Source organism: Trachurus japonicus, chromosome 9, assembly GCF_045865225.1.
Source record: "Trachurus japonicus isolate A0001 chromosome 9, Traja_1.0".
NCBI classification, from domain to species: Eukaryota; Metazoa; Chordata; class Actinopteri; order Carangiformes; family Carangidae; genus Trachurus; species Trachurus japonicus.
The window spans coordinates 23,792,439-23,815,714 of record NC_140915.1 but is presented as its reverse complement, the minus strand read 5'-3'; the positions used below and the strand labels follow the sequence as shown (position 1 = coordinate 23,815,714).

Sequence of the window (23,276 nt, the reverse complement as noted above, 5' to 3'; positions counted from 1 at the left end):
ATTTTCTGTGTTGTGCAGGTGACACCTGCTCTGCGTCTTTTATTGAGCAAACCTGGAAAACAAGAACTAAAGAACTAAACATGATAATATCAGTATAAAGACCTTTACAGTTGTGTCCTAACAATACTACAGGAACATGTCAGTAATCCATGTCAATAATATCTATAAGGAAACATGTTTTATAGCTACTTTTTTTTACACACACACACACACACACACACACACACACACACACACACACACACACACACACACACACACACACACACACAATCAGCATGTAGCAAGAGAACAGATGTGCCTGGGCTTGTTATCTCTGGTTCCCAGAAGCAAGGTGGCACCTGCCAGTTTCATATTTACTTAATGTAAAAATGTGTGTGTTTAGTTGGGGGTCGGGTCACGGGTGGCCACTAGAGTAGGCCAATTTGTTGGTTATGTGTCATACATGGTAGAAGAATGACATTTGTAATCCTGCTTTACACTTAAAGAGAGATAGAACTACTCAGCTGCATTGGCTAAATGATGAAAAATAAATAAATAAAAATGTTCAAAAAAGAAAAAGGGTTAAAAATCACATTAAAAAAGTGAGGTATACGTAATTATTATAACAAACATACATTATTATCAATCATTTGTGTTACCTATACATTTACCGTACACTCCCAGAAAAGAAATTTCAGCTTTGGAAAATAGAAAAGTAAAGTTATTGTTTTGTTAAAGCAGAACTAAGCGGAATGTTTGTGTTAATATAAGTCTTAAATAGTTACTATATCTTCCAACGGGAATCACTTGTATAGAGTGTTTGGTCCGAAACACGGGTCTGTCAGTCAGTCTGCCCCATGGGGTCCCGACCTCAAGGTTGAAAAATGGCTGCATTGACATGGAACATCTTTTGTGTTTCCATTGTTTTCTATGTAGCTGCGTGCCCTGCGCGCGCATTATCCGAAGCAACGCGTATGTGGTGCGACACGCTTTTTTTCGTCTGTCAAATGTCTTCAGCAGTGCTCTTTGGGTTTGTTGTTATGAAGCTTCACCTGTCTCCCATCCTTCATATTATGTCAGGTGATGTGCTGCCCTCCAATATTTTCTTATATACTATATGTTTATAATTTGCAACAATTTTGCCTTTGACTTTTATTCACTTTTTATTTCCCCCCCTCTGTCGGACAGTTCTAACAAAGATTAAATGAAAAATGCCTCCTTAAAGGAATAGATCACCAAATAATGAAATTCATCATTATTATCGACTCACCATCATGCTGATGAATACTCTGGAGTAGTTTTTTATCCCTCAAAGTGCATCTGGAGACCCGGGAGGGTCAAAACTGACATAAAAAACTGACATAAAAAGGTCCATAAAACTACACAAAAACCTTGTAATATTCCTCCTTACTGCTTGTCCGCTGCAATCTAAGTGTCCTGAAGGGATAATAGTCCATAGTTTACTTGAAACAATGTCATTTACAGTAGGACATTTTTAAGGCCTAAACAGTCCTGTTTTGCGCTCTGACGTACATTCAAGCCAGTGAACGTGAGAGCGCACACCAGGCAACTTCAATACAGGACTGTTTCGGCTGTAAAAATATCCTAAATGACGTCCTTTAGAGTAAACTCTGGACTAAATCCCTTCAAGACACTTGGATTGACGAGCAATACGGAATAAATGGTTTTTGTGTAGTTTTATGAACCTTTTTGTGTCTAGTGCTATTGACTCTCATATTAGGATTTCGTTGGACTACAAACCCCCCTCCAGGGTCTCCAGATGCACTTTGAGTAGCCTAGTAAAAAACTACTCCGGAGTATTCATCAGCATGAGGGTGAGTCAATAATGACTGAATTTCATTTTTTGGTGAACTATTCCTTTAACCATTTAAACCCCTGCTCTTACTGTGCACCTAATGAACAAAATATAAGCCTAACAAAAATTAAAAAAAAAAAACTACAAAAGTAAGCCCGGAAGTCAAGCCAGCCCGCACTTTGAAATCCTTGGTCAAGCCAACCCACACGTTGTTTTAAGGTGCGCGCATATACGGCACATTACGGCAAGAGCGAGAAAGTGCCCGTAAAATGAAAGCAATGACCCCGAAACGTCTGATGTGGCATTTCAAAATAAAAGCCAGCCTTTCAAAATAAAAGCCTTGAACACTGCATTTATGTACATTTACAGTATCATTAAAAAAAAACTGCTAGTTATTACTGTACCATTCCACTTCAGACTGATAGTACTCGACCTGAAGATGACACCCAGAAAAAATCAGACCAATCTGATGTGGAATTTCAGAATAAAAGCCCTCTAAACTTGGATATTTTTAAGTATTTTGTGTACATTTACAGTATCATTTTTTTTTTTAACTGCTAGTTATTACTGTACCATTCCACTTCAGACTGATAGTACTCGACCTCAGGATGACACCCAGAAAAAAATCAGGGCGATCTGATGTGGAATTTGTAAATGTACACAAATCACTTAAAAATATTAAAGTTCAGAGGGCTTTTATTCTGAAATTCCACATCAGATTGGTCTGATTTTTTTCTGGCGTCATCTTCAGGTCGAGTACTATCAGTCTGAAGTGGAATGGTACAGTAATAACTAGCAGTTTTTTTTAATTATACTGTAAATGTACACCAAAATATCAAAGTTCAGAGGGCTTTTATTCTGAAATTCCACATCAGATTGGTCTGATTTTTTTCTGGGTGTCATCCTGAGGTCGAGTACTATGAGTCTGAAGTGGAATGGTACAGTAATAACTAGCAGTTTTTAAAAAAATATACTGTAAATGTACACAAAATACTTCAAAATATCAAAGTTCAGAGATTGGTCTGATTTTTTTCTGGGTATCATCTTCAGGTCGAGTACTATCAGTCTGAAGTGGGATGGTACAGTAATAACTAGCAGTTTTTTTTAAATGATACTGTAAATGTACACAAAAATATCAAAGTTCAGAGGGCTTTTATTTTGAAATTCCACATCAGATTGGTCTGATTTTTTTCTGGGTATCATCTTCGGGTCGAGTACTATCAGTCTGAAGTGGAATGGTACAGTAATAACTAGCAGTTTTTTGTTTTTTGTTTTTTTTAATGATACTGTAAATGTAAACAAAAATATCAAAGTTCAGAGGGCTTTTATTCTGAAATCCCACATCAGATTGGTCTGATTTTTTCTGGGTATTTTTAATTATACTGTAAATGTACACCAAAATATCAAAGTTCAGAGGGCTTTTATTCTGAAATTCCACATCAGATTGGTCTGATTTTTTCTGGGTATCATCTTCAGGTCGAGTACTATGAGTCTGAAGTGGAATGGTACAGTAATAACTAGCAGTTTTTCTTAAAATAATACTGTAAATGTACCTCTATGAAATGTACACAAATGCAGTGTTAGGCTTTTATTTTGAAAGGCTGGCTCTTATTTTGAAATGCAACATCAGACGTTTCGGGGGCGTTGCTTTCATTTTACGGGCACTTTCTCGCTCTTGCCGTAATGTGCCGTATGCGCGCACCTTAAAACAACATGTGGGCTGGCTTGACCAAGGATTTCAATGATGTTGCATTTCAAAATAAAAGCCAGCCTTTCAAAATAAAAGCCTTTAACACTGCATTTGTGTACATTTACAGTATTATTTTAAGAAAAACTGCTAGTTAGGGGAGAGTGGGGTAAAGTGAGACACTTTTTACATTTGCTCCCCTCTAAGCGGGCTAAAATGATTTATCAGTAAAATTTACACATTTCCCATTAATTCAAGATGTTTCCTAGCAATGGAAATTATCAGAATGTATTCAGGACGAAGGACAGTGAAAATATGGTTGTTTTAAAAAAAGTGGTCTTGTGTCTCACTTTACCCCAGCGCAGGGGTAAACTGAGACAAACCAGAGAAATCAATGGGGTAAACTGATCCACTTACTTTTTCCACTCTGAAACTACCATAACAACACATGTTGTAGCAGTTAGAATCCTGACAGCTAGCTTGACAACCACACTTCCCAAAACTAATGTCGGACTAGTAGCAGAATCACGGGGATTGGTCAATTAAGCACTTTTTTTTTTCTAAACACAAAGTGACTCAAGAACAAAATCAAATACAACACAAAATGTTTTAATTAACATTCAAATGACAGATAGAACCAGTCAGATAGTCTGGGGGTCAGATTGTAGGCCCCGACAATCGTGACCATTTTGATCAAAAGTCCTCTTGTTTGTGGGGGGAGCCGACAAAGTGGAATGTGACTAAAATTGAATGTAACCAATAAATAAGTGAGCTGACTGAGAGCACATAGCATAACAAAGCAGTGTGGCTACAGATCATGTTTGATCACGCAAGATTTCTGGCTTGGGGGAAGAGATTCTAGTGTAAATGTGTGGTGTGCTCACAGTCTCACTCATGGATTTATTATAATACATCCATGGTCTCACTTTACCCCGCAGCATTTGTCTCACTTTACCCCAACACCCCCATTTTAGAAAAAACGACCTCTCTTAGAAATTCAGGCAAATTTTCAGCCAGCATCATCACATGGTTTTATGTGTTGGTAGTTCATCATCATGTATCATATAAGTTTTTTTTACGTGTATCAATTTGCTTTGGCACAACAGTTGATTAAGTTGACAGCAAGAAAATTTACTTTTACATGCAAAAATCATATTTTTGTGAAAAAAAACATGCTTTCCACAGCATAATGAGGTCCTCTTCTTCATGACCATGGGGAAATGGAAGGGGCTTGAAAACATAATGGTCACATGACCAATGTGTTCCGTTTTCTAGATATAGGGGGTGTCTCACATTACCCGGTGTCTCATTACTGTACCATTCCACTTAAGACTGATAGTACTCAACCTGAAGATGACACCCAGAAAAAATCAGGGCGATCTGATGTAGAATTTCAGAATAAAAGCCCACTGAACTTTGATATTTTTAAGTATTTTGTGTACATTTACAGTATCATTAAAATAAAAATTGCTAGTTATTACTGTACCATTCCACTTCAGACTGATAGTACTCGACCTGAAGATGACACCCAGAAAAAATCAGACCAATCTGATGTGAAATTTAAATGATACTGTAAATGTACACAAAGCACTTAAAAATATTAAAGTTCAGAGGGCTTTTATTCTGAAATTCCACATCAGATTGGTCTGATTTTTTCTGGGTGTCATCTTCAGGTCGAGTACTATCAGTCTGAAGTGGAATGGTACAGTAATAACTAGCAGTTAAAAAAAAAATGATACTGTAAATGTACACAAAATACTTAAAAATATCCAAGTTTAGAGGGCTTTTATTCTGAAATTCCACATCAGATTGGTCTGATTTTTTCTGGGTGTCATCTTCAGGTCGAGTACTATCAGTCTGAAGTGGAATGGTACAGTAATAACTAGCAGTTTTTATTTAAAAAAATGATACTGTAAATGTACATAAATGCAGTGTTCAAGGCTTTTATTTTGAAAGGCTGGCTTTTATTTTGAAATGCCACATCAGACGTTTCGGGGTCATTGCTTTCATTTTACGGGCACTTTCTCGCTCTTGCCGTAATGTGCCGTATATGCGCGCACCTTAAAACAACGTGTGGGCTGGCTTGACCAAGGATTTCAAAGTGTGGGCTGGCTTGACTATATATATATATATATATATATATATATATATATAATATATATATATATATATATATATATATATATATATATATATATATATATATATATATATATATATATATATATATATATATATATCAGATATAAAATATTAATATATATAAAATATTAAATGTGTTTAAATGCAATAAAAACAGGTGTGTGTCATAGAGGAGGCTTAGCCCTACCACCCTGTGTTGATTTTGAGCCAACAGGTCACATGAATTTTTTTAGTCGAGCCAACTTTCTTGGTAGCTGACTTTGGAGTTTGACTCTAACCACAAGAGGGTAACCTTTCCCAATCTGAAACATGGCCCGGACTAGCAGGCAGCCTCTGGACACACACAGGTAAATACAATAAAATAAAACTTCTTGACGGGAAAACAGACGTACAGTAAGACATGGCAGCAGCAATAATCTGTGTGATGAATCCGACACGGACTGTAGTTCCAGTGTAAATCGATGTAAATTTAAGTGATTAAAAAGTTTTTGCCTGATTTGTGTGGTAAGCGACTCCCCAAAATTGAATAGCCTACATTGTAGACTTTGGCTTCTCTATAGTGCTCCGATAATGTTGTGACACCAAAAAACAAATTAGAAGGATAAATTAGCATTTGTTGCTTTGCTCCTCGCATGAGTGGATGAAGAAAATTGTTACAGTATGGAGGTCTGATTGTTTTGGGGGGGGGGTTTTGTCGTATGTTATTTTATTCTGAAAATCCTGTCAGTAGCAGCAGAGAGGATGAGTTGCTGGCTGAGTTTAATTTTTACATTGCTATGTGTCACAACAAAGTATTTCAAATCTGAAAAAATAGATAAAAATCAGGTAAGTCATATCACAATTCCTTAAATTACAGTTGTTCCAAAAAGCATCATTTTGGAGAGAAACTCAGCAATCATGTCAAAAGAACCTTCAAACCTTCCAATCAAATAAAATGTGGCTCATAATGTTATTTTTACACACTATGAAAATAGATCCATCACAGCTGATTCCCATCTAGGAAACACACTCAGGTCTTGATGTGATGTGGCCCAATGCAGAGGACCTGTCAGATTAGCAGTGGACTTTGTATTTTTAATTTTCATTTATTTCGTCTGTGCCCCTTTCTGTTTGTAAATTGTATTTTTGCACAAGGTGAACAGCAGCTGTTATGCAGATTTTCTTTTTTGGCTGTAATTTTCAGTTGCATAGGCTATGCGTTTTTATTTATAACCACCACCAGTGTTATAAACTGTTTTCTTGTCTGTATACAACATCTATTGCACGTCTGCCTGTCCTGGGTGAGGGATATTGCTCAACCTGAGGTTTCTCCAATTTTTGGGGAGTTTTTGCTCAGTCAATGTGAGTGTCTAAGGGCAGAGGATGATGCTCTGTAAAGCCCTTTGAGACAACTGTTTGTAAAAATGGGCTATACAAATAAAACTGCCTTGCCTTGCCTTAAATATGTCCTGAAAGGATGAAATGGGTTTTCATGCTGATATCCGGATTTTTTTTTCTTTTTGGTGGTTTTACTTTGAAAAATGCTGACAGGAAGTCTCATTTTACCTACCTTTAGAGCACTGGAATAAGTAACGACACCTCCATTGACTCCCGTGGTAAGGGTTTTGCGCCCCGAGTGGCAGGATATGGGTATTGCAAAAGCGCCCAGAAAACCCATTCACTCCAATGTATGTGTTGCCCACTTGTTTCTAAATTGATGAAAACGGCCGTGTTTTTGTTTTTAGGTGTCTTGGTCATATCAAATTACACTTATAATTTGTTTATTATAATATGTAGATTGAAACATTCATGTTGAAAACTGTTGTTGTTTTTTTGTTGTTTTTTTACTAGCCTATGTGTTAATGTTTATCTGTAAAGGGTCCTCAATGATGCTATTAACGTGGGTGATCTAGAAATGTCCTTAAATTATTGAAAATATCGCACTTGCTCATTCACCAACAATGCAGAGATGTCAGTTCTTGGGCACTTTTGCAATACCCATGTTCCACCATCAGGTGGCGCTTCCATTGGACCAATGCGTATCGTTACTCTCTTATTCCAGTGCTCTACTTTCCTTCTACCAGGACAAGTCTATCCAGCTGGGCAGAAATCATAAGGCAGCAATAAGGGGAATGATGGAAGGACAGAAATGAAACCGGATATTCTGCTTTTAAATAATTCACAGGTAGGACACATTTTCCATTTCATTTCATTTAGTCACTCCTGACCTCCTGGTCAAATATTACTCCAAAATGTTGTGAGCCAAGTTTTTTGAGTTAAAATGTGGGAGTTGGCTTTGTGTGTTATGTGTCTCTCGAGTTATTATATACTGTTGACCATAAAGTTGGAATATTTGTTTTGTTTTGTTTATACCTCTTCTCATGAAATGATTGTGACAATGTGATTTATTCTTGATAGTATATTGTATTGTATATCTTTCTCAAAACTGGTAACTGGGACTCAGTATGCAATCATTGCACCTGGTCAAAGGTGATCCCTGATGTGTATAAATAAGAATAAAAAGAGGAATGTATCTGAAATAAAAACTCATTCCAACTTTATGGGCAAAAGTGTATTTATCTTAGGTATAAAATATCTAGGTATAAAAGTCAAAATAAATAATATTCAATTTAAGAACAGAATTTTGAAGAAAAAAAAAACACTGTACTATGTATTTGTAAGTACTCACATAAATGTACTTCATTACTGTCTATTCACCAAGCACTTTATTGGGAACATTGCGCAAATATTAAGTCTGCCAATCATGTGACAGCATCAAATCATGTAGCCTAGACACACGTCAGGGACACGCTCATAACATCAGAAAGGCAAAAAGCTTTCTTGAGTTTACGAAGAATGGTTCCAGACATTCTGTCAACTTGTTTCCAGAACAAATGGTTATTGGAGGCACACAGCAGTTTTCAGCCAGTCCTGTGCTACCAACTAACTCTAATTTTAAAGATAGTGTACAAAGGGACGGACGTCATTAACCGGACGCCTCACTGCAGAATGCCTCCATCACCCTTACATCTTTCATTTAAAGATTTACATTAGAAGACTTACTCAATCGGGACAATGGTATAGTTATAACAATGCTATTCTCTAGTTCAGGAATTAGGACAAGACAAATGTAGCATTCATCAGAATCATCAAGCTTCTTCTTCTTCTTTTTTGTAGCTAAGATAAGAACTTTATTCGACCGTTGATGACCCCTAAATGTGTCGGTGTAATAAAGTTGTTCTTTTAGCTACAAGCGTTTCTAACAACAGTATCGTGGATGATGACCTGTACAGGAAGATCATCAACAGGAAGATGTTCAGTTACTGTAATGTAGGTCAATAATATCAATAAGGAAATGTGTTTTATGGCGACTTTTATGCACACAATCAGCATGTAACAAGAAAGCAGATGTGGCTGTGCTATGACATTTGAATGACTGGCCATATAAAGTCATATAAAGACAACAAAAAACTAACCATTTACATGGCAACAGGAAGTTTGTATGTCCACATTTTTATTTTACCCTTAAAACGTGTGTATAGAATGGATGCATTCACATCTCTTCTCTTCTCTTATTTTCTTGCAGGGACAATAACTGGCAAAGCAACTGATCACCCTGGATCCAGAGAGGAACTTCTAAAAATGCTAAGTTTATTGTAATGATTGCAGGTCTTAGACACGTAATATTTCATAAGAAGAAACAGAAAATCAGTTAGTATTTGTAAGATATTTAAATCTGAGTGCACGTGGGCTATATACAGAACTCACTCTGTTAAAGTTTCCTTGTTAAGACTCTATTCTCAAATAATGAATCTATTGAACGGGGGCTGGCTGCCACTGATGCTGAAGATCAGTCTTGTGGCGGGAGCAGTATGGATGCTTTCCCTACTCATTCACCCAAAGACAAGCTGGGCTCCTACTCACATTTTCGGGTATGACTGGTTGGAATACACCGATGCTGATGGTGTCGCAGACACATTGTGCAACTGTTCAGCGATCCTGAAGGGAGACGAGGAGGAACTGGAAAAAGCCAAATTACTGAGCATCACTAGAGACTTTCGCAAGAGCATTCACTTGCCCAATGAGTATTACATTAATGAAACCAGAGACTGCAGGTGTGTTGCTCTAAACGATTATTACATACTGTATAAGACAGTTAAATATTTATTTTACAGAAATGACTACCTTGTGCTATTTGCTTATTGTTCATTTATCTTGTTGTTTATTTACAGGAAATTCCAGTTAAGCAGGAAATACCTAACAGTTTCGTTAAGCCAAGAAGAAGAGGACTTCCCACTGGCTTACTCTATAGTCATTCATCATAAGGTAAATTCTAAACCCTGAATCTAAATTCAAATACATGTTAAAACTGTGAAGTAGCTCTGAATACTTCACAGAAGCCACCAGTGTCAATTAAATGGGCAATTCACAAATGTTACAAATTAAATTCAGTTGAATAATCAAAGGCATCATTTATTTTTCCATGTACTGTAGGTGCAGAACTTTGAGCGACTGCTGCGGGCCATCTATGTTCCTCATAATCTATATTGCATCCACGTGGACAAAAAGTCAGAGCCCTCGTTCTTCTCTGCTGTCATGGCCATTTCTTCCTGTTTCCCAAATGTCTTCATGGTCAGTAAGCCTGTGAGTGTGGTCTATGCTGCCTGGCCACGCGTCCAGGCTGACCTTAACTGTATGGCTGACCTGTATAATGCTAGCACAAAATGGAAATACTTCATCAACCTTTGTGGCCAGGATTTCCCCCTGAAAACCAACTTGGAGATGGTGAGGATGCTGCGTTCACTGAAGGGCAGCAACAGCTTAGAGTCGGAACAAATGCCTGATAGGAAGAAGTGGAGGGTGAAATATTCTCATAAGATAGTTAATGGAAACATCCAGGTACGTCTTTTGAATATCTGAGTTACATATTGATTACTGTTGTTGCTGCAAAATCTCTCTATTCAGATTGACCTAAATGATCATAAGCATTTCAACCATCTCAGGGGACAGGAAAGGCAAAGGATCCACCTCCCTTCAACCTTCCCATTTTGTCAGGAAATGCCTACATGGTGGTTAGCCGAGGCTACATCCGCAGTGTGTTGGAGGACAGCCGAATACAGACTCTGATCGAGTGGGCCAAAGACACCTACAGTCCAGATGAATTTCTCTGGGCAACCATTCAGCGAATGAATGGAGTTCCTGGTTCATTGAGGCCCCACCCCAAATATGACATGTCAGACATGCATTCAGTAGCACGGCTGGTGAAGTGGCAGGGGCAGGAGGGGTCAGAAGATGCTGTGCAAGCAGTGTACCCAGAGTGTAATGGAAACCATGTCAGGGAAGTCTGTGTATACGGCCCTGGAGACTTAAAATGGATGATTGAGCAGCATCATTTCTTTGCCAATAAGTTTGACATGGACACTGATCCTATTCCCATCTACTGCTTGGAGAAGTATCTGAGACAAAAGGCACTGGCTGAGTAATATTAGGTCTACTACTTTTCTAGCTTTATATTTCCAGTTGTGATAAGTAAAACACAGACATTAGGTCCTGTGCTGCTAATATCGTAACAATCTAATATGCTGTAAGCCTGGAATTTACCTACTGTAAAGGTAGAGTCTGTATAGGGTCTTCCTAAAAAACAAAAGTCTCAATCATTCTTTCGGCTTAATCATCACTTATGGACATCTACTCATGTGGTGGCGACTGTGTCCGCAGAACCTATGCCATTAAAAGTAAAATAGGCCAAGTCTGGTAGAAATGGCCATAAAACCACAATAAGGACAGCTATACAAGCTGTCCGACTAAAAGCCTATATATCTGGAGTTAAACAAACATTTCAAACCTCAACATACAATAAGCTTTTATTTATTTTTTATTATTTCATAAGCAGTGGTGAAGTTTGGTCACAGAAAACATGATTAAAAATTGTAGGAATTTTTTTTATTTCTAAAATCTATGGTCTTAAGAAAAAAGGGTGCTCTGGTGAGGAATCCCCTTGCTTCGTCACTTTCTAACGTAACTATTATTAGGTCACTGCCAGGTTTAAAGGCAGCCAGCACCATGACTGACAAAGCAGGAGCCTGTGATTGATTTTTCAACACTATGATGTCAGGGGACAGAGGAAGTCACTTAGCTACTGCGCACATGAAGATAATTACCTACAACTATTGAGGATCTGATGGCAGAAGGGACATAGTCCTAAGGGATTTTGCAGGACTAGAGGTGGGGCGTCCAGGGTAATGCAATGCAAACAATAAATCAATGTATATACTAATCATGCAGGCTTCTTGGGATAAAAATATTTTAACTCAACACCTGACACTTAACACCTCACACATCAATCCAAATGAGCCACAGTGAGATGATGCTGCCCCCCCTTGATATTTTGCTTATTTAAATTAGATAAATCTGTGTTTTCCACTGTATGAAACTTACTTTTTGTACCTCCTTATCATAGGTTTGACTTATGAACTTAATTACATCATTCATTCAAATAGTTGCGATCTGTAACCAAATACTGGAAAGACTGTCAACTGTGATGTTTCATTTTTGTCTGTTATGCACATACAGTAGCCTCATTCTATTTTATTATTCTATTTTCTGTTACTACTGAATGTTTCTGTTGGCTTTTCTATTGAGGTCAAGGAGCAACAAGTAGGAAGCAGACAAGGCACAAGGAAATAACTTTTGCTAAAATGAAGGGATCAATGAATAGCCTTGATGGGTTTGCTGCTGCAACGGATGTCATGGGTGTGGTACTTTCAGTTTAATTAATTCTGCAATGTGTGGTGTATGATATATACTTTTTAAAAGACTGTTGAGGAGGAACAAATCTTTAATGAGGTAAAACATTTTACATACTTTACAACTAATTAATATCTTTCAAGCCACAAACAAATGTATATAAATATAATAAAAAGGCAAATAAAATAAATGTCAAATAAATGTGGACACCTGCACAGTGGGCAGTCCCTGTACTCTACCTGTCCATTTGTTTGTGAAGAAAATATTTTCTCATCACTCATAGAGAGGCGAGAGGCGAAAAAGAACAATCGGTAACACTTTACTTGAAGGTAGCGTCATAAGAGTGACATGACAATGTCATAACAGTGTCATGTCACAGTCATAAACGTGTCATAAACATTAAGTCAATGTCATTAAACATTTATGACTGTTGTCATTAAGTGTCATTCGTTTTTGTAATGACAAGTTGACATTATTTTGGTTGTCTTGATTATGACACCTTGACATTAATCAAGGTGACATAACCAGAAGTTGTCTGTCATGACAACTTGACATTAAATTTGTTTGGGATGTCCTTATTATGACAACTTGACATTACTCAAAGTGACATTACCAGAAAAGGGCCTTGTCATGACAACTTGACATTAATGAAATATTTTCTGTTTAGTTGACATAATGATTATTAATTAGATGTGCAAGGTTACAGAACAAATCTAGCACATGGTCATTGTTGTTTGACAGGATGTGGACAGGATACCCAAAACTGACTGTCATGACACCATTATGACAGTGTAATGAAGAAATTCTCTGACCTCAAGTAAAGTGGTAGCATTTTTATTTGTCATTAACATATCATGAAGGATAAACTGACTGTCATGACACAATCATGACAATGTAATAATTTTTTCACATCACGTAAAACAGATCAAACATTTTTGAAAGCTTGAAATTATAAAAACAATTATACTGACAATAAATAAAAAACAAATATATAATAACAGTGTCTAAAAACCATAAAAAATAAATCATTCAATTTCCAGGTGGAATTTTATGTCAAGGCATGCCTTGACCTCAGCTGCAGCGCTGCAGTTGTAGCCGGGACGGTCTGCAGGCCCCGGCTACACTGGTTGTGTTCTGACCCAGGGGTGGGTTCACACTCAGGTTTATTCCTGTATGAAGGCGACACAAAACAAAATGGATGTGAGTGAATCTTCTCCTACCACAAAATAAATAAAATACATTTAGCAAGTACACTAGTACATGGAGGACGTACTACCACATGCACACCACACACACACACACGCACACACACACAGACTGAATGGTTTTATATGATGTATTGTTCTATGTATTTAAGAAGTACAACACATGGATGTGGGTTTAGGGTTAGGTAAGGTTAGGTAAATAGCCTAGCCTACAATAAAATAAAACTTCTCAACGGGAAAACAGACGTAGCTAACACATTCCTGGCAGGAGCAATAGTCTGTGTGATAAATCTGACACCGACTGTAGTTCCAGTGTAAATCGATGTAAATTTAAGTGATTAAAACGTTTTTGCCTGATTTGTGTGGTAAGCGACTCCCCAAAAGTGAATAGCCTACATTGTAGACTTTGGCTTCTCTTCAAAAAGGACCTGTAGGCCCTACAGGTCCTTTTTGAAGAGGAGCCAAAATGTAGCTAAAGTATAGTGTTCCGATAATGTTGTGACACCAAAAAACAAATTAGAAGGATAAATTAGCATTTAATGCTTTGCTCCTCGCATGAGTGGATGAAGAAAATTGTTACAGTATGGAGGTCTGATTGTTTTGGGGTTTTTTTTTGTCGTATGTTATTTTATTCTGAAAATCCTGTCAGTAGCAGCAGAGAGGACGAGTTGCTGGCTGAGTTTAATTTTTACATTGCTGTGTCACAACAAAGTATTTCAAATCTGAAAAAATAGATAAAAATCAGGTAAGTCATATCACAATTCCTTAAATTACAGTTGTTCCAAAAAGCATCATTTTGGAGAGAAACTCAGCAATCATGTCAAAAGAACCTTCAAACCTTCCAATCAAATAAAATGTGGCTCATAATGTTATTTTTACACACTATGAAAATAGATCCATCACAGCTGATTCCCATCTAGGAAACACACTCAGGTCTTGATGTGATGTGGCCCAATGCAGATGACCTGTCAGATTAGCAGTGGACTTTGTATTTTTAATTTTCATTTATTTCGTCTGTGCCCCTTTCTGTTTGTAAATTGTATTGTTGCACAAGGTGAACAGCAGCTGTTATGCAGATTTTCTTTTTTGGCTGTATTTTTAGTTGCATAGGCTATGCGTTTTTATTTATAACCACCACCAGTGTTATAAACTGTTTTCTTGTCTGTATACAACATCTATTGCACGTCTGCCTGTCCTGGCTGAGGGATATTGTTCAACCTGAGGTTTCTCCAATTTTTGGGGGAGTTTTTGCTCGGTCAATGTGAGTGTCTAAGGGCAGAGGATGTTGTTACGACGCTCTGTAAAGCCCTTTGAGACAACTGTTTGTAAAAATGGGCTATACAAATAAAACTGCCTTGCCTTGCCTTAAATATGTCCTGAAAGGATGAAATGGGTTTTCATGCTGATATCCGGATTTTTTTTTTTCTTTTTGGTGGTTTTACTTTGAAAAATGCTGACAGGAAGTCTCATTTTACCTCCATTGACTCCCGTGGTAAGGGTTTTGCGCCCCGAGTGGCAGGATATGGGTATTGCAAAAGCGCCCAGAAAACCCATTCACTCCAATGTATGTGTGTTGCCCACTTGCTTCTAAATTGATGAAAACGGCCGTGTTTTTGTTTTTAGGTGTCTTGGTCATATCAAATTACACTTATAATTTGTTTATTATAATATGTAGATTGAAACATTCATGTTGAAAACTGTTGTTGTTTTTTTGTTGTTTTTTTACTAGCCTATGTGTTAATGTTTATCTGTAAAGGGTCCTCAATGATGCTATGTTGCCCGTAGCAACAGCCCCCCCCCCCCCCCCCCCCCCCCCATTAACGTGGGTGATCTAGAAATGTCCTTAAATTATTGAAAATATCGCACTTGCTCATTCACCAACAATGCAGAGATGTCAGTTCTTGGGCACTTTTGCAATACCCATGTTCCACCATCAGGTGGCGCTTCCATTGGACCAATGCGTGTCGTTACTCTCTTATTCCAGTGCTCTACTTTCCTTCTACCAGGACAAGTCCACCCAGCTGGGCAGAAATCATGAGGCAGCAATAAGGGGAATGATGGAAGGACAGAAATGAAACCGGATATTCTGCTTTTAAATAATTCACAGGTAGGACACATTTTCCATTTCATTTCATTTAGTCACTCCTGACCTCCTGGTTAAATATTACTCCAAAATGTTGTGAGCCAAGTTTTTTGAGTTAAAATGTGGGAGTTGGCTTTGTGTGTTATGTGTCTCTCGAGTTATTATATACTGTTGACCATAAAGTTGGAATATTTGTTTTGTTTTGTTTTGTTTTGTTTATACCTCTTCTCATAATGATTGTGACAATGTGATTTATTCTTGATAGTATATTGTATTGTATATCTTTCTCAAAACTGGTAACTGGGACTCAGTATGCAATCATTGCACCTGGTCAAAGGTGATCCCTGATGTGTATAAATAAGAATAAAAAGAGGAATGTATCTGAAAACAAAATCATTCCAACTTTATGGGCAACAGTGTATTTATCTTAGGTATAAAATATCTAGGTATAAAAGTCAAAATAAATAATATTCAATTTAAGAGCAGAATTTTGAAGAAAAAAAAAACACTGTACTATGTATTTGTAAGTACTCACATAAATGTACTTCATTACTGTCTATTCACCAAGCACTTTATTGGGAACATTGCGCAAATATTAAGTCTGCCAATCATGCAGCATCAAATCATGTAGCCTAGACACACGTCAGGGACACGCTCATAACATCAGAAAGGCAAAAAGCTGGTTCCAGACATTCTGTCAACTTTAGGTAGGTTGATTCTGTTGCAGATATTTATCTTTAACCTGATTTGTCATAATCACCCAACCAGAACAAATGGTTATTGGAGGCACACAGCAGTTTTCAGCCAGTCCTGTGCTACCAACTAACTCTAATTTTAAAGATAGTGTACAAAGGGACGGACGTCATTAACCGGACGCCTCACTGCAGAATGCCTCCATCACCCTTACATCTTTCATTTAAAGATTTACATTAGAAGACTTACTCAATCGGGACAATGGTATAGTTATAACAATGCTTTTCTCTAGTTCAGGAATTAGGACAAGACAAATGTAGCATTCATCAGAATCATCAAGCTTCTTCTTCTTCTTTTTTGTAGCTAAGATAAGAACTTTATTCGACCGTTGATGACCCCTAAATGTGTCGGTGTAATAAAGTTGTTCTTTTAGCTACAAGCGTTTCTTTTCTTTTGATTGTGCTTGTGTTTCTAACAACAGTATCGTGGATGATGACCTGTACAGGAAGATCATCAACAGGAAGATGTTCAGTTACTGTAATGTAGGTCAATAATATCAACTAGAAAATTTCCTCTCGGGAAATTTTGAATGGGCCGCGGGAGCTACTGCCGATTTTGCCATCTCTGTCAACATGGGAATCAAACCCACGATCTTAAGCGCAAGACAGAGCTGATCAGACAGACACATGATCATCTTTCTATAAGCACTGATATGGAGGAGCTGTAATCACATTAGGTTACCTGTGTGTGTGTGTGTGTGTGTGTGACACCAACAAGGTTTAACTTTAAAACCAGATTAAATCATGGCTTAAGTTTAAATTCTGTTGCACGTTAACTGTGTTTTAATCACATGAAGGTGTGTGTGTGTTTTTGTGTGTGTGTGTGTGTGTGACTGTAATCACATGAAGGTGTGTGTGTACGTGTGTGTGTGTTTTTGTGTGTGTGTGTGTGTGACTGTAATCACATGAAGCTGGCTCTAGAGTCTGTCTGTGTGTGTGTGTGTGTGTGTGTGACTGACTTGACACATAGTTAGTTAGTAGCTGCATCCTGTGTCAGTCTGATTTAGCTGTGTCTGTGTTTATAAACATTTAAACGAGCGCCAGGTGGATTGTTTATGAAGTTAACGAGCTCTGGCCTGAGGATCAAAGAGGTTACCACGGCGATAGGGGCCCCCGCAGGCTGAGACAGACAGAAACGTGGAGAAAAAGAGCCATTTTCTGCCTCTAAACCGGTCTCACATTTAGGCTTAGCATGACAAAACGGTAACTCCTATCAGAACAAAACACAGATCAACGTTGCTCTAAGGACTTAATGAAAATTTCGGTACGATTTGGTGTTTCTACAGTAAATATTTTGGCGACGCTGGCAGTTTTAAAACATCAGGCCGTTCTGCTCCTCTCAGAAAATATTTGTATTGGACTCAATGAGGAGCAGAGACAGACGTGGCCGCACTCAGAGGCTGATTCTGTCAATTCTGTAAGTCTCTCTGATATTTTGAGCACATGACATGAGAGATAACAAGTTTGTCTTACAAATTCTGAAAAAATTATGTGTGTAGAGTGAAAATTGTGGCCGTGCTGACAGTTTATCCAGAAAAAATACAGAATGTTTCTTCACTCTCTCCCACTCTAACCGATGATGTCACGCACTCTGACACGAACATTCCATGCAATACACACCCATTATAAACTCATAATTTCTCCAAAAATGATCATGGTCATTGATCAGGGATTGATCAAAAACTATATGACCTATCAAAACGTGGAGTAATACGACAATACACAAGACTTGTGTCTACTGTTTAAAGTTTAAATGGAGTCTCTAGGTGAAAGTATGCCTGAGCAGTAGACGTTTGTTAAACTCCAATGATTGGTCTTTTTCGCTCTTTTTTTTCCGCCCGTCCCATTGACTTACATGCAAAATTTTTGCACAGTTTTTCGCGACTACGTCGCGAAAAATTCGTAAACTGTTGAGAAAAGTAATAGCACACCGATCCCGATCAAGACGCACGTTTTGATATATAATATGTCCTGCAACTCTTCGAGTTGCAGGACTAGTAGCGAATCGAAAAAGCGTCCGGAAGAGGACGGAGAATAACTAGAAAAAACATTTCCAAGAATGGAAATGGTGTGAATGCTGGAAGCAATGCTGAATGAGCTGAAGAAATTGTTGAAAGAAAGAAAGAAAGAAAGATTGAAACAAGAGAGAAAAAAGAAAAGGACAGAAAGAAAGAAAGAAAGAAAGAAAGAAAGAATCAAACAAACAAAGAAGTAAAAAGACAGAAATGGAGTGAAAGAAAGAAAGAAAGAAAGAAATGGAGTAAAAACAAAGGAAGAGAAAAGGAGAAGAAAGAAAGAAAGAAAGAAAGAATCAAACAAAGAAGTAAAAAGACAGAAATGGAGTGAAAGAAAGAAAGAAAGAAAGAAAGAAAGAAATGGAGTAAAAACAAAGGAAGAGAAAAGGAATAGAAAGAAAGAAACAATCAAACAAACAAAGAAGTAAAAAGACAGAAATGGAGTGAAAGAAAGAAAGAAAGAAAGAAAGAAATGGAGTAAAAACAAAGGAAGAGAAAAGGAGTAGAAAGAAAGAAAGAAAGAATCAAACAAACAAAGAAGTAAAAAGACAGAAATGGAGTGAAAGAAAGAAAGAAAGAAAGAAAGAAAGAAATGGAGTAAAAACAAAGGAAGAGAAAAGGAATAGAAAGAAAGAAAGAAACAATCAAACAAACAAAGAAGTAAAAAGACAGAAATGGAGTGAAAGAAAGAAAGAAAGAAAGAAAGAAAGAAAGAAAGAAAGAAAGAAAGAAAGAAAGAAAGAAAGAAAGAAGAAAAAGAGAGAGGGGGATGATAGATAGAAAGAGGTAGATGGATGGATGGATGGATGGATGGATGGATAGAGAGGGAAGGATATAAAAAGTTAAGTAAAATACAAATGAAGGAGTAGAAGAAAGAAAGAAAGAAAGAAAGAAAGAAAGAAAGAAAAAAAGGAGACAGAGGGGTTAAAAAATAGGGAGGGGTATAGATAGATAGATAGATAGATAGATAGATAGATAGATAGATAGATAGATAGATAGATAGATAGATAGATAGATAGATACCGTATTTCCTCTAATAGTAGCCGGTATCTATTTAATAGCCGGGTCTGTTATAATGGCCGGGGGCGTGGTTTACACGAACAAATAAAGGCCGGCCCCAAATACAGGCCGGGTCAATGGGAAAAAAACAAACAAACAGAAAAAACCTGAATTTCAGTCACTGTGGATGCACTGGTCTCAGGCGGCCAAACACGGATGCAGTAACCCACAAGTGCCAGCAGATGGCAGTAGCTAGATCTGAAGTGCCACATGAACCCACGCTTCAAGGAAACAGTCACTGACAACTCGACCGAAGAGAGCTTTAGCAGCATGGCGTGTCACTACCCGATTTGCGACGCTACCCGATCTGTGACAAAACTGGTCACTTGTGCTCCAGCGTTTATTAGCCTAATCCTGTCCAGCTGATCGCTGCTGTTGCGGTACCTGCTACAGTAATGTGTAAAAAAATATAATTAATTGTAGGCAGAATGAAAACTGAGCACGGTAACTGTCAAATTTGAGCACCAGCATGAAACAGAGGAAGAAATAATAGCCTCTCTCAAATATAAGCCGGTCTCCAATACAGGCCGGTTCCCCTGGGCAGCTAAAGTAAATAAAGGCCTCGGCCTCTATTAGAGGAAATACGGTAGATAGATAGATAGATAGATAGATAGATAGATAGATAGATAGATAGATAGATAGATAGATAGATAGATAGATAGGACACATGTTAAAAGCTGCATCCTATGTCCTAGGCTCCACCTGTAATTGTACTACTATTAATAGAATTGGAAAGACTAAACGTCTGAACTTAAATTCATGAGAAAAATATAAATTGTTGGAGATGTTTACATCAAAAGTATAAAATAATTGAGAGCCTGATGAATTTGAGCTGAAAACCTGTGTGTGTGTGTGTGTGTGTGAGTCTGACGGTCTCTCTGTCTGCGTGTACATGTGCAGAAAGTAAAACTGTTAAGCGCCACAGAACTCCTCTCTCCCTAATGATCTGATTGATTGGCAGCCTGCCCTCAGAAGTTACCATGGCGACTAACATGCTTACATTTTACTGTGTGGAACAGTGTTGTGTTTGTGTGTTTGTCTGTTTGTGTATGTGTGTGTGTGTGTGACTGTGTGTGAGCGTCTGTGTGTGTCTGTCTGTGTGAGTGTGATGCCTGTGTTTGTGCGTGGACATCCTCTGTCAGTCTGGTTTATCATGTGTGTGTGTGGGGCTGTGTTTAAAAACATCTTAACGAGCAGCCAGGCTGCACCTGACCTGTTCTATTTATAGACTTTGATAACGAGCTGGCCGCTACAGCTGGACCAACTGCACACAGAGCAGAGCAGAGCAGAGAGATTTGAGCTCTGAGCAGCTTCCCAAAACAGCCCATAAAAAGAGAACCGTACCTCTTATTAGAATGTGGTCCTCCTGACCATCTGGGCAAGCAGACCTTCCTGAGCACATTGATGTGCATTAAATGTTTGTAGGGCAAAAACTTTTCTCGGGTCGCAAGGTAGAAAAGGGGGGCATTTCTGCTTTTCTAAAAAAATCAGCTCCTACTTTTATATTGAAGTGGATGAGCCACTGGAGTGGGTCTAGCTGGACAATTAGGCTCACTGAGACAATTCTGTAAGTCTGTCTGCTGTTTTGAGCACATTAAATGAGACACGACAAGTGTGGCTACAAACCGGTGAGGAAATCATGTGTCTAGAGTTTAATTTGTGGCCGTGCTGGCAATTTATCCAGAAAAAATCCTGAATGTTTTTTCGATCCCTCTCACTCTAACGATGATGTCACTCACTCTGACCCAACCCCATACACACTCATTGAAAAGTGTGAAATTTGTCAGAAATCCTCATGTGCTTTTAAAGGATTTATCTCAAAAACGGTGCAAGCTATGAAAAAGTTGTAAATACAGGATGAATACATTAGAAGTTTGTCTACAGCTCAGAATTTGAATGAAGTCTCTAGCTGAAAGTATGTGGACGCTTTAAAGGCTGAAAGAAGTAAGAAGATTTGAAGAGTTTCAAGACTGTTCCAATGCATTCTCTATGGGGAAAAAAAAATCAGAAATAGTTGAATATTGCAAAAAGTATGAATAGTTGAAAAGAGAAAAGACATAGCACACCTGTCCCGAAAAGGCTGAACATTTTGATATTTGAATTGTTGAAATAGCACAAAGTATGAAGGACTAGTTACATGACAAAGAAAGGCAGAAAATGGCCGAACCGAATAACAATAGTGTGAATGCTTCCAGCATTCACACTAACTAGAAAAAACATTTCCAAGAATGGAAATGGTGTGAATGCTTCCAGCAATGCTGAATGAGCTGAAGAAATTGTTGAAAGAAAGAAAGAAAGAAAGAAAGAAAGAAAGAAAGAAAGAAAGAAAGAAAGAAAGAAAGAAAGAAAGAAAGAAAGAAAGAAACAAGAGAGAAAAAAGAAAAGGACAGAAAGAAAGAAAGAAAGAAAGAAAGAAAGAAAGGAAGAAAGAAAGAAAGAAAGAAAGAAAGAAAGAAAGAAAGAAAGGAAGAAAGAAAGAAAGGAAGAAAGGAAGAAAGAATCAAACAAACAAAGAAGTAAAAAGACAGAAATGGAGTGAAAGAAAGAAAGAAAGAAAGAAAGAAAGAAAGAAAGAAAGAAAGAAAGAAAGAAAGAAAGAAAGAAATGGAGTAAAAACAAAGGAAGAGAAAAGGAGTAGAAAGAAAGAAAGAAAGAATCAAACAAACAAAGAAGTAAACAAACAGAAATGGAGTGAAAGAAAGAAAGAAAGAAAGAAATGGAGTAAAAACAAAGGAAGAGAAAAGGAATAGAAAGAAAGAAAGAAAGAAACAATCAAACAAACAAAGAAGTAAAAAGACAGAAATGGAGTGAGTGAAAGAAAGAAGGAAAGAAAGAAAGAAAGAAAGAAAGAAAGAAAGAAAGAAAGAAAGAAAGAAAAAGAGAGAGGGGGATGATAGATAGAAAGAGGTAGATGGATGGATGGATGGATAGAGAGGGAAGGATAGAAAAAGTTACGTAAAATACAAATGAAGGAGTAGAAGAAAGAAAGAAAGAAAAAAAGGAGACAGAGGGGTTAAAAATAGGGAGGGGGATAGATAGATAGATAGATAGATAGATAGATAGATAGATAGATAGATAGATAGATAGATAGATAGATAGATAGATAGATAGATAGATAGATAGATAGATAGATAGATAGATAGGACACATGTTAAAAGCTGCATCCTATGTCCTAGGCTCCACCTGTAATTGTACTACTATTAATAGAGTTGGAAAGACTAAACGTCTGAACTTAAATTCATGAGAAAAAAATTAATTGTTGGAGATGTTTACATCAAAAGTATAAAATAATTGAGAGCCTGATGAATTTGAGCTGAAAACCTGTGTGTGTGTCTGGGTGTGTGAGTCTGACGGTCTCTCTGTCTGCGTGTACATGTGCAGAAAGTAAAACTGTTAAGCGCCACAGAACTCCTCTCTCCCTAATGATCTGATTGATTGGCAGCCTGCCCTCAGAAGTTACCATGGCGACTACCATGCTTACATTTTACTGTGTGGAACAGTGTTGTGTTTGTGTGTTTGTCTGTTTGTGTATGTGTGTGTGTGTGTGACTGTGTCTGTCTGTCTGTGTGAGTGTGATGCCTGTGTTTGTGCGTGGACATCCTCTGTCAGTCTGGTTTATCATGTGTCTGTGTGGGGCTGTGTTTAAAAACATCTTAACGAGCAGCCAGGCTGCACCTGCACTGTTCTATTAATAGACTTTGATAACGAGCTGGCCACTACAGCTGGCCACTGCACACAGAGCAGAGCAGAGCAGAGAGATTTGAGCTCTGAGCAGCTTCCCAAAACAGCCCAGAAAAAGAGAACCGTAA

The 23,276-nt window shown here is 37.7% G+C and overlaps 1 protein-coding gene across 1 annotated transcript; it reads left to right on the top strand.

Annotated features, from left to right (window-relative positions):
* The first annotated feature begins 9,413 nt into the window (after positions 1–9,413).
* On the top strand, positions 9,414–11,230 carry LOC146981448 (beta-1,3-galactosyl-O-glycosyl-glycoprotein beta-1,6-N-acetylglucosaminyltransferase-like). The gene is made up of 4 exons (XM_085788168.1): positions 9,414–9,721; positions 9,839–9,932; positions 10,101–10,505; positions 10,610–11,230. Exons 1-4 carry the CDS (start codon positions 9,414–9,416, stop codon positions 11,087–11,089), a joined length of 1,287 nt encoding a protein of 428 aa, XP_085644294.1. The 3' UTR covers positions 11,090–11,230.
* The last annotated feature ends 12,046 nt before the right edge of the window (positions 11,231–23,276 follow it).

Coding starts and splice junctions, on each gene's coding strand:
- LOC146981448 (XM_085788168.1), top strand. CDS start 9,414: ATGAATCTATTGAACGGGGGCTGGCTGCCACTGATGCTGAAGATCAGT. Junction 9,933..10,100: donor CTATAGTCATTCATCATAAG/GTAAATTCTAAA, acceptor CATGTACTGTAG/GTGCAGAACTTTGAGCGACT. Junction 10,506..10,609: donor TAGTTAATGGAAACATCCAG/GTACGTCTTTTG, acceptor CAACCATCTCAG/GGGACAGGAAAGGCAAAGGA.